Below are 12,500 nucleotides of genomic sequence, written 5' to 3'. Positions count from 1 at the left end.
CTCCTAGAGACCCCATATAGGACCATGTTATAACACAACCATCAACACCTAGAGACCCCATATAGGACCATGTTATAACACAACCATCAACACCTAGAGACCCCATATAGGACCATGTTATAACACAACCATCAACACCTAGAGACCCCATATAGGACCATGTTATAACACAACCATCAACACCTAGAGACCCCATATAGGACCATGTTATAACACAACCATCAACACCTAGAGACCCCATATAGGACCATGTTATAACACAACCATCCATCTAGAGACCCCATATAGGACCATGTTATAACACAACCATCAACACCTAGAGACCCCATATAGGACCATGTTATAACACAACCATCAAACTAGAGACCCTAGAGACCCCATATAGGACCATGTTATAACACAACCATCAACACCTAGAGACCCCATATAGGACCATGTTATAACACAACCATCAACACCTCCTAGAGACCCCATATAGGACCATGTTATAACACAACCATCAACACCTCCTAGAGACCCCATATAGGACCATGTTATAACACAACCATCAACACCTCCTAGAGACCCCATATAGGACCATGTTATAACACAACCATCAACACTCCTAGAGACCCCATATAGGACCATGTTATAACACAACCATCAACACCTAGAGACCCCATATAGGACCATGTTATAACACAACCATCAACACCTAGAGACCCCATATAGGACCATGTTATAACACAACCATCAACACCTAGAGACCCCATATAGGACCATGTTATAACACAACCATCAACACCTCCTAGAGACCCCATATAGGACCATGTTATAACACAACCATCAACACCTAGAGACCCCATATAGGTCCATGTTATAACACAACCATCAACACCTAGAGACCCCATATAGGACCATGTTATAACACAACCATCAACACCTCCTAGAGACCCCATATAGGACCATGTTATAACACAACCATCAACACCTAGAGACCCCATATAGGACCATGTTATAACACAACCATCAACACCTCCTAGAGACCCCATATAGGACCATGTTATAACACAACCATCAACACCTAGAGACCCCATATAGGACCATGTTATAACACAACCATCAACACCTCCTAGAGACCCCATATAGGACCATGTTATAACACAACCATCAACACCTCCTAGAGACCCCATATAGGACCATGTTATAACACAACCATCAACACCTCCTAGAGACCCCATATAGGACCATGTTATAACACAACCATCAACACCTAGAGACCCCATATAGGACCATGTTATAACACAACCATCAACACCACCTAGAGACCCCATATAGGACCATGTTATAACACAACCATCAACACCTAGAGACCCCATATAGGACCATGTTATAACACAACCATCAACACCTAGAGACCCCATATAGGACCATGTTATAACACAACCATCAACACCACCTAGAGACCCCATATAGGACCATGTTATAACACAACCATCAACACCAGACCCCATATAGGACCATGTTATAACACAACCATCAACACCTAGAGACCCCATATAGGACCATGTTATAACACAACCATCAACACCTAGAGACCCCATATAGGACCATGTTATAACACAACCATCAACACCTAGAGACCCCATATAGGACCATGTTATAACACAACCATCAACACCTAGAGACCCCATATAGGACCATGTTATAACACAACCATCAACACCTCCTAGAGACCCCATATAGGACCATGTTATAACACAACCATCAACACCTAGAGACCCCATATAGGACCATGTTACAACACAACCATCAACACCTAGAGACCCCATATAGGACCATGTTATAACACAACCATCAACACCTCCTAGAGACCCCATATAGGACCATGTTATAACACAACCATCAACACCTCCTAGAGACCCCATATAGGACCATGTTATAACACAACCATCAACACCTCCTAGAGACCCCATATAGGACCATGTTATAACACAACCATCAACACCTAGAGACCCCATATAGGACCATGTTATAACACAACCATCAACACCTAGAGACCCCATATAGGACCATGTTATAACACAACCATCAACACCTAGAGACCCCATATAGGACCATGTTATAACACAACCATCAACCATCAACACCTCCTAGAGACCCCATATACGACCATGTTATAACACAACCATCAACACCTCCTAGAGACCTCATATAGGACCATGTTACAACACAACCATCAACACCTCCTAGAGACCCCATATAGGACCATGTTATAACACAACCATCAACACCTAGAGACCCCATATAGGACCATGTTATAACACAACCATCAACACCTCCTAGAGACCCCATATAGGACCATGTTATAACACAACCATCAACACCTCCTAGAGACCCCATATAGGACCATGTTATAACACAACCATCAACACCTAGAGACCCCATATAGGACCATGTTATAACACAACCATCAACACCTCCTAGAGACCCCATATAGGACCATGTTATAACACAACCATCAACACCTAGAGACCCCATATAGGACCATGTTATAACACAACCATCAACACCTAGAGACCCCATATAGGACCATGTTATAACACAACCATCAACACCTCCTAGAGACCCCATATAGGACCATGTTATAACACAACCATCAACACCTCCTAGAGACCCCATATAGGACCATGTTATAACACAACCATCAACACCTCCTAGAGACCCCATATAGGACCATGTTATAACACAACCATCAACACCTCCTAGAGACCCCATATAGGACCATGTTATAACACAACCATCAACACCTCCTAGAGACCCCATATAGGACCATGTTATAACACAACCATCAACACCTAGAGACCCCATATAGGACCATGTTATAACACAACCATCAACACCTAGAGACCCCATATAGGACCATGTTATAACACAACCATCAACACCTAGAGACCCCATATAGGACCATGTTATAACACAACCATCAACACCTCCTAGAGACCCCATATAGGACCATGTTATAACACAACCATCAACACCTCCTAGAGACCCCATATAGGACCATGTTATAACACAACCATCAACACCTCCTAGAGACCCCATATAGGACCATGTTACAACACAACCATCAACACTAGAGACCCCATATAGGACCATGTTATAACACAACCATCAACACCTAGAGACCCCATATAGGACCATGTTATAACACAACCATCAACACCTAGAGACCCCATATAGGACCATGTTATAACACAACCATCAACACCTAGAGACCCCATATAGGACCATGTTATAACACAACCATCAACACCTAGAGACCCCATATAGGACCATGTTATAACACAACCATCAACACCATCCTAGAGACCCCATATAGGACCATGTTATAACACAACCATCAACACCTCCTAGAGACCCCATATAGGACCATGTTATAACACAACCATCAACACCTAGAGACCCCATATAGGACCATGTTATAACACAACCATCAACACCTAGAGACCCCATATAGGACCATGTTATAACACAACCATCAACACCTAGAGACCCCATATAGGACCATGTTATAACACAACCATCAACACCTAGAGACCCCATATAGGACCATGTTATAACACAACCATCAACACCTCCTAGAGACCCCATATAGGACCATGTTATAACACAACCATCAACACCTCCTAGAGACCCCATATAGGACCATGTTATAACACAACCATCAACACCACCTAGAGACCCCATATAGGACCATGTTATAACACAACCATCAACACCTCCTAGAGACCCCATATAGGACCATGTTATAACACAACCATCAACACCTAGAGACCCCATATAGGACCATGTTACAACACAACCATCAACACCTAGAGACCCCATATAGGACCATGTTATAACACAACCATCAACACCTAGAGACCCCATATAGGACCATGTTATAACACAACCATCAACACCTCCTAGAGACCCCATATAGGACCATGTTATAACACAACCATCAACACCTCCTAGAGACCCCATATAGGACCATGTTATAACACAACCATCAACACCTAGAGACCCCATATAGGACCATGTTATAACACAACCATCAACACCTAGAGACCCCATATAGGACCATGTTATAACAGGCAGGGAGACAGACCTACTCAGCCAGGTAGACACCCCCAGGCAGGGACACAGACCCACTCAGCCAGGTAGACACCCCCAGGCAGGGAGACACCCCCAGGCAGGGACACAGACCTACTCAGCCAGGTAGACACCCCCAGCCAGGTAGACACCCCCAGGAGAGAGAAGAAGCTTTGAGCTTGGCTCAAGGGAAGGAAACAACTGAGGCAGACCAGAGAGGCGATAGAGGAGAAACAACCGAGGCAGACCTGAGAGGCGATAACAGAGAAACAACCGAGGCAGACCAGAGAGGCGATAGAGGAGAAACAACCGAGGCAGACCTGACAGGCGATAGCAGAGAAACAACCGAGGCAGACCTGACAGGCGATAGAGGAGAAACAACCGAGGCAGACCAGAGAGGCGATAGAGGAGAAACAACCGAGGCAGACCAGAGAGGCGATAGCAGAGAAACAACCGAGGCAGACCTGACAGGCGATAGCAGAGAAACAACCGAGGCAGACCAGAGAGGCGATAGCAGAGAAACAACCGAGGCAGACCAGAGAGGCGATAGCAGAGAAACAACCGAGGCAGACCTGAGAGGCGATAGCAGAGAAACAACCGAGGCAGACCAGAGAGGCGATAGCAGAGAAACAACCGAGGCAGACCAGAGAGGCGATAGCAGAGAAACAACTGAGGCAGACCAGAGAGGCGATAGAGGAGAAACAACCGAGGCAGACCTGAGAGGCGATAGCAGAGAAACAACTGAGGCAGACCAGAGAGGCGATAGCAGAGAAACAACCGAGTCAGACCTGAGAGGCGATAGCAGAGAAACAACCGAGGCAGACCAGAGAGGCGATAGCAGAGAAACAACCGAGGCAGACCTGACAGGCAATAGCAGAGAAACAACCGAGGCAGACCAGAGAGGCGATAGCAGAGAAACAACCGAAGCAGACCAGAGAGGCGATAGCAGAGAAACAACCGAAGCAGACCAGAGAGGCGATAGCAGAGAAACAAGAGTCAGACCAGAGAGGCGATAGCAGAGAAACAACCGAGGCAGACCTGACAGGCGATAGCAGAGAAACAAGAGTCAGACCAGAGAGGCGATAGCAGAGAAACAACCGAAGCAGACCAGAGAGGCGATAGTAGAGAAACAAGAGTCAGACCAGAGAGGCGATAGCAGAGAAACAACCGAGGCAGACCTGACAGGCGATAGCAGAGAAACAACCGAAGCAGACCAGAGAGGCGATAGCAGAGAAACAACCGAAGCAGACCAGAGAGGCGATAGCAGAGAAACAACCGAGGCAGACCAGAGAGGCGATAGCAGAGAAACAAGAGTCAGACCAGAGAGGCGATAGCAGAGAAACAACCGAGGCAGACCAGAGAGGCGATAGCAGAGAAACAACCGAGGCAGACCAGAGAGGCGATAGCAGAGAAACAACCGAGGCAGACCAGAGAGGCGATAGCAGAGAAACAACCGAGGCAGACCAGAGAGGCGATAGAGGAGAAACAACCGAGGCAGACCTGAGAGGCGATAGCAGAGAAACAACCGAGGCAGACCAGAGAGGCGATAGCAGAGAAACAACCGAGGCAGACCAGAGAGGCGATAGAGGAGAAACAACCGAGGCAGACCAGAGAGGCGATAGCAGAGAAACAACCGAGGCAGACCAGAGAGGCGATAGCAGAGAAACAACCGAGGCAGACCAGAGAGGCGATAGCAGAGAAACAAGAGTCAGACCAGAGAGGCGATAGCAGAGAAACAACCGAGGCAGACCAGAGAGGCGATAGCAGAGAAACAACCGAGGCAGACCAGAGAGGCGATAGCAGAGAAACAAGAGTCAGACCAGAGAGGCGATAGCAGAGAAACAACCGAGGCAGACCTGACAGGCGATAGCAGAGAAACAACCGAGGCAGACCAGAGAGGCGATAGCAGAGAAACAACCGAGGCAGACCAGAGAGGCGATAGCAGAGAAACAACCGAAGCAGACCAGAGAGGCGATAGCAGAGAAACAACCGAGGCAGACCAGAGAGGCGATAGCAGAGAAACAACCGAAGCAGACCAGAGAGGCGATAGCAGAGAAATAACCGAGGCAGACCAGAGAGGCGATAGCAGAGAAACAACCGAAGCAGACCAGAGAGGCGATGGCAGAGAAACAACCGAAGCAGACCAGAGAGGCGATGGCAGAGAAACAAGAGTCAGACCAGAGAGGCGTAGCAGAGAAACAGCCAGAAGCAGACCAGAGAGGCGATAGCAGAGAAACAACCGAGGCAGACCAGAGAGGCGATAGCAGAGAAACAACTCGAAGCAGACCAGAGGCGATAGCAGAGAAACAACTGAGGCAGACCAGAGCGATAGCAGAGAAACAACCTCTCCCAGACCAGAGGCGATGGCAGAGAAACAAGAGTCAGACCAGAGAGGCGATAGCAGAGAAACAAGACACACACCCAAAGCCATGATAAACAGGGTCACTGGCAATCTCTTCCCCTCTCATGGAACCAACCCATGCACTTCAACCTAGTTGCCGACTAAGATCTAACTTCCACCCTTGAGGAATCTTCTATGGACTAATGAATAGCTGTAACCAAGGGGAACTAAATCAGAACTGTGGATGTTTCACCATTAAATCTGGTCACTTACTAGTTGGAACACCAAAATAAGGCCTAATATATATTTCCTTTCCACCCTGCCCCATCCATCCACTCATCTCATCTACTGGAGGTGGGCTGGTTGGTTGTGGAGTGTTACACAGCTGGGTTACATATAGACAAATCAATACGCCCAGGGTTCCTGGCTCCCACACACATCACACACCCAGCCCTTTAATATTCCTCCTCCTACAGCACTTAGAGAGGAGAGGATATGGGAGGAGGATCTGGGGAGGAGGAGAAGAGAGGAGAGAAGGGAGGAGGAGTCCTGGAAGGAGGGAGAGGATCTTGGCCCCAGTCCTGAGAGGAGGGCAGGGCAGGAGGCCCCAGCCCAGGAGAGGGGAGGGGGGGAGAAGGAGAAGAGAGGAGAGAAGGGCAGGGCAGGAGAGGCTCTCTCTCTTCTCTTGGCCCCAGCCCTGGTCTCTCTCTCTCCTCTTGGCCCCAGCCCTGAGTGTATTGTTTTACCATGTCTAAATCATATCCCCAGCCCTGGTTATTGTTGTTTACATCCATGTGGGTAATGTCCTTTACAATCAAAAGCCCTTTGTGTTTCTGTGAAGAAACATTTCCTAGATCACAGAAAGTCGTATCTGGCTCCCTCTGCCTCTCTCTCCCAGCCAGTTGCCTGGTGGGTCTCTCTGGCCCCAGCCCTAGCATAGTGTGGGTCTCTCTGGCCCCAGCCCTGGTGGGTCTCTCTCCCAGCCAGTAGCATAGTGTGGGTCTCTCTCCCCAGCCAGTAGCATAGTGTGGGTCTCTCTCTCCCAGCCAGTAGCATAGTGTGGGTCTCTCTCTGCCCCAGCCAGTAGCATAGTGTGGGTCTCTCTCCCCAGCCCAGTAGCATAGTGTCTCTTCTCTCCTCTTGGCCCCAACCCTGGTCTCTCCTCTTGGCCCCAGCCCTGGTCTCTCCTCTTGGCTCCAGCCCTGGTCTCTCCTCTTGGCCCCAGCCCTGGTCTCTCCTCTTGGCCCCAGCCCTGGTCTCTCTCTCTCCTCTTGGCCCCAGCCCTGGTCTCTCCTCTTGGCCCCAGCCCTGGTCTCTCCTCTTGGCCCCAGCCCTGGTCTCTCCTCTTGGCCCCAGCCCTGGTCTCTCCTCTTGGCCCCAGCCCTGGTTCTCTCCTCTTGTCCCAGCCCTGGTCTCTCCTCTTGGCCCCAGCCCTGGTCTCTCCTCTTGGCCCCAGCCCTGGTCTCTCCTCTTGGCCCCAGCCCTGGTCTCTCCTCTTGGCCCCAGCCCTGGTCTCTCCTCTTGGCCCCAGCCCTGGTCTCTCTCTCTCTTCTCTTGGCCCCAGCCCTGGTCTCTCTCTCTCCTCTTGGCCCCAGCCCTGGTCTATCCTCTTGGCCCAGCCCTGGTCTCTCCTCTTGGCCCCAGCCCTGGTCTCTCCTCTTGGCCCCAGCCCTGGTCTCTCCTCTTGGCCCCAGCCCTGGTCTCTCTCTCTCTTCTCTTGGCCCCAGCCCTGGTCTCTCTCTCACCTCTTGGCCCCAGTCCTGGTCTCTCTCTCACCTCTTGGCCCCAGCCCTGGTCTCTCTCTCTCCTCTTGGCCCCAGCCCTGGTCTCCCTCTCTCCTCTTGGCCCCAGCCCTGGTCTCTCTCTCTCCTCTTGGCCCCAGCCCTGGTCTCTCCTCTTGGCCCCAGCCCTGGTCTCTCCTCTTGGCCCAGCCCTGGTCTCTCCTCTTGGCCCCAGCCCTGGTCTCTCCTCTTGGCCCCAGCCCTGGTCTCTCTCTCTCCTCTTGGCCCCAGCCCTGGTCTCTCTCTCGCCTCTTGGCCCCAGCCCTGGTCTCTTCTCTTGGCCCCAGCCCTGGTCTCTCCTCTTGTCCCCAGCCCTGGTCTCTCCTCTTGTCCCCAGCCCTGGTCTCTTCTCTTGGCCCCAGCCCTGGTCTCTCCTCTTGGCCCCAGCCCTGGTCTCTCCTCTTGGCCCCAGCCCTGGTCTCTCCTCTTGGCCCCAGCCCTGTTCTCTCCTCTTGTCTCCAGCCCTGGTCTCTCCTCTTGGCCCCAGCCCTGGTCTCTCCTCTTGGCCCCAGCCCTGGTCTCTCCTCTTGGCCCCAGCCCTGGTCTCTCCTCTTGGCCCCAGCCCTGGTCTCTCCTCTTGGCCCCAGCCCTGGTCTCTCCTCTTGGCCCCAGCCCTGGTCTCTCCTCTTGGCCCCACCTGACTGATGTCCTTTGGTCTCTGTCTCTCTCATGCCGTATATGAGTATGTGAAGTGTCCAATACAGCACCCTATTCCCTACACAGGCTAGTGCACTACATTATTCAGAAATATACCAGAGGGCTGCCCTCTGGGGATCTAGACAGACCGGTACTAGACCATGCCAACCTACAGGCCATGGCAGGGATCAGACCGGTACTAGACAACGCCAACCTACAGGTCATGGCAGGGATCAGACCGGTACTAGACCCCTCTAACCTACAGGTCATGGCAGGGATCAGACCGGTACTAGACCCCTCCAACCTACAGGTCATGGCAGGGATCAGACCGGTACTAGATCCCTCCAACCTACAGGCCATGACAGGGATCAGACCGGTACTAGACCCCTCCAACCTACAGGTCATGACAGGGATCAGACCGGTACTAGACCCTGCCAACCTACAGGTCATGACAGGGATCAGACCGGTACTAGACCATGCCAACCTACAGGTCATGACAGGGATCAGACCGGTACTAGACCCCTCCAACCTACAGGCCATGACAGGGATCAGACCGGTACTAGACCCCTCCAACCTACAGGCCATGACAGGGATCAGACCGGTACTAGATCCCTCCAACCTACAGGTCATGGCAGGGATCAGACCGGTACTAGACCATGCCAACCTACAGGTCATGGCAGGGATCAGACCGGTACTAGATCCCTCCAACCTACAGGTCATGGCAGGGATCAGACCGGTACTAGACCCCTCCAACCTACAGGCCCTGACAGGGATCAGACCGGTACTAGATCCCTCCAACCTACAGGCCATGACAGGGATCAGCCCTGAATGACCGAGACCATGCCAACTCACAGATGACAGGGATCAGACCGACAGACCACTGCCAACACAGGCCATGACAGGGTCCACCGGCCAGCAGCACCCTCAAATCAGGCCATGACAGGGATGTCACAGCCCTGAATACAACAGACAGTGGAAGCTCACAGATCCAACAGGTGTAGAGCCTACAGTGGAATGCTGAATACAACAGGTGTAGAGCCAGCAGCACAATCAAATCAAATCACATTTTGTATGTCACATGGAATGCTGAATACAACAGGTGTAGTAGACCTTACAGTGGAATGCTGAATACAACAGGTGTAGAGCTTACAGTGGAATGCTTACTGACAAGCCCTAACCAACAATGCAGTTTGAAGAAAAATACCTAAAAAAACAAGAGATAAAAGTAACAAATAATTAAAGAGCATCAGTAAAATAACAAGAGATTATATGTGGTACAGAGTCTGTGGAGACTATATACAGGGGGTACTGGTACAGAGTCAATGTGGAGACTATATACAGGGGGTACCAGTACAGAGTCAATGTGGAGGCTATATACAGGGGGTACCGGTACAGAGTCAATGTGGAGACTATATACAGGGGGTACCAGTACAGAGTCAATGTGGAGGCTATATACAGGGGGTACTGGTACAGAGTCAATGTGGAGACTATATACAGGGGGTACCAGTACAGAGTCAATGTGGAGGCTATATACAGGGGGTACTGGTACAGAGTCAATGTGGAGGCTATATACAGGGGGTACCGGTACAGAGTCAATGTGGAGTCTATATACAGGGGGTACCAGTACAGAGTCAATGTGGAGGCTATATACAGGGGGTACCGGTACAGAGTCAATGTGGAGGCTATATACAGGGGTACTGGTACAGAGTCAATGTGGAGGCTATATACAGGGTGTTACGGTACAGAGTCAATATGGAGGTTATAGTTATTACAGAGTCAATGTGGAGATAACACTGTGGTACAGAGTCAATGTGGAGGCTATCTCCCTGGGGTTTCTCACAGAGTCAATGTGGAGGCTATAAACTGTGGTTTCTCACTGTTACAGAGTCCCTGTGGAGGCTATATACTGGGGTACCTAAGAGTTTGTGGAGACTATATACAGGGGGTGGTTACAGAGTCACTGGAGGCTATCTACTGGGTTACCAGTACAGAGTCAATGTGGAGGCTATATGGGGTCACCGGTACAGAGTCAATGGGGGCATCGGTGTTGATGGTTTTATGTAGGTAGAGTTATTAAAGTGCTAATGCATAGATAATACTGTGGTCATCACTGTTATCTCCCTGTTGTTTCTCACTGTTATCTCCCTATGGTTTCTCACTGTTATCTCCCTAATGGTTTCTCACTGTTATCTCCCTAATGGTTTCTCACTGTTATCTCCCTGTGGTTTCTCACTGTTATCTCCCTAATGGTTTCTCACTGTTATCTCCCTAATGGTTTCTCACTGTTATCTCCCTAATGGTTTCTCACTGTTATCTCCCTGTGGTTTCTCACTGTTATCTCCCTAATGGTTTCTCACTGTTATCTCCCTAATGGTTTCTCACTGTGGTCATCGCTGTTATCTCCCTAATGGTTTCTCAATGTTATCTCCCTAATATTTCTCACTGTTATCTCCCTGTGGTTTCTCACTGTTATCTCCCTAATGGTTTCTCACTGTGGTCATCACTGTTATTGCCCTGATGGTTTCTCACTGTGGTCATCGCTGTTATCTCCCTAATGGTTTCTCACTGTTATCTCCCTGTGGTTTCTCACTGTGGTCATCGCTGTTATCTCCCTGTGGTTTCTCACTGTGGTCATCGCTGTTATCTCCCTGTTGGTTTCTCACTGTGGTCTTCATGGTTATCTCCCTGAAGGAGGGGATAGAGGTGGAGGAGGAGAGAGGATAGAGGTGGAGGAAAGGAAAGGAAAAGAGAGGAGAGAGGATAGAGGTGGAGAGAGGAGAGGGGATAGAGGTGGAGGAGGAGAAAGGAAAAGAGAGGAGAGAGGATAGAGATGGAGGAGGGAGGAGAGAGGTGGAGGAGGAGGGAGGAGAGAGGATAGAGGTGGAGGAGGAGAGAGGATAGAGGTGGAGGAGGAGGGAGGAGAGAGGATAGAGGTGGAGGAGGGATATGGTGTTAAAATGGGGCAGCTGCCCGAAACACGGTAGAGGGGAGAGAGATTGATGAGGAGTTTTTTGGGGTGTCTTTGAGAGGACCGCTAGGTAGGGAACCAACCTTGAGAATAATGCATCATGATCTCTAGTATCCATTTTTGTTGTAGGTCCACTATAAATAGACAACCTCTCTGCATCAGCAACACTGTGAGAGGTAGAGCATTCTCCCCATTACTCAAACCCTTACCTTACTTTGTCCCGTCCTGTTCTACTCTGCCCTGCTCTGCCTGACCCGCTCTGGCTCGCTCTGCCCTGCTCTGCCCTGACCCGCTCTGCTCTGCTCTGCTCTGCTCTGCCCTGCTCTGCTCTGCTCTGCTCTGCTCTGCTCTGCCCTGACCCGCTCTGGCTCGCTCTGCCCTGTTCCGTTCTACCCCGGCCTGCTCTACCCCGGCCTGCTCTACCCCGGCCTGCTCTACCCCGGCCTGCTCTACCCCGGCCTGCTCTACCCCGGCCTGTTCTACCCCGGCCTGTTCTACCCGGCCTGCTCTACTATGGCCTGCTCTACTCTGGCCTGCTTGAAACAAATGTAGGTTGCGGTGTACTGTTGAGGGTCAACTGTGTGAAAAATAAAGTTCTCCCTACTTTTTAGTTTTGAGGCCAGACAATAAGCAAAGAGGAAATACCTTTTGTCCTCTT

General features: G+C 50.3%; 1 protein-coding gene across 1 annotated transcript in view; it reads right to left on the bottom strand.

The window, feature by feature from the left end:
• The window catches only part of LOC124018712 (methionine synthase-like), a 32,039-nt gene extending 24,788 nt beyond the window's left edge, over positions 1-7,251 (bottom strand). The window contains exon 1 of the mRNA XM_046334062.1: positions 7,246-7,251. Within this exon, the coding sequence (XP_046190018.1) occupies positions 7,246-7,251 (6 nt within the window). The remainder of the gene's footprint in view (positions 1-7,245) is intronic.
• Between the last annotated feature and the right edge of the window lie 5,249 nt (positions 7,252-12,500).

The sequence above is a fragment of the Oncorhynchus gorbuscha genome, unplaced genomic scaffold, assembly GCF_021184085.1.
Source record: "Oncorhynchus gorbuscha isolate QuinsamMale2020 ecotype Even-year unplaced genomic scaffold, OgorEven_v1.0 Un_scaffold_569, whole genome shotgun sequence".
Lineage (NCBI taxonomy): Eukaryota > Metazoa > Chordata > Actinopteri > Salmoniformes > Salmonidae > Oncorhynchus > Oncorhynchus gorbuscha.
Note: the sequence above shows the minus strand (reverse complement) of the source record. Positions and strands in the feature narration are given on the sequence as shown.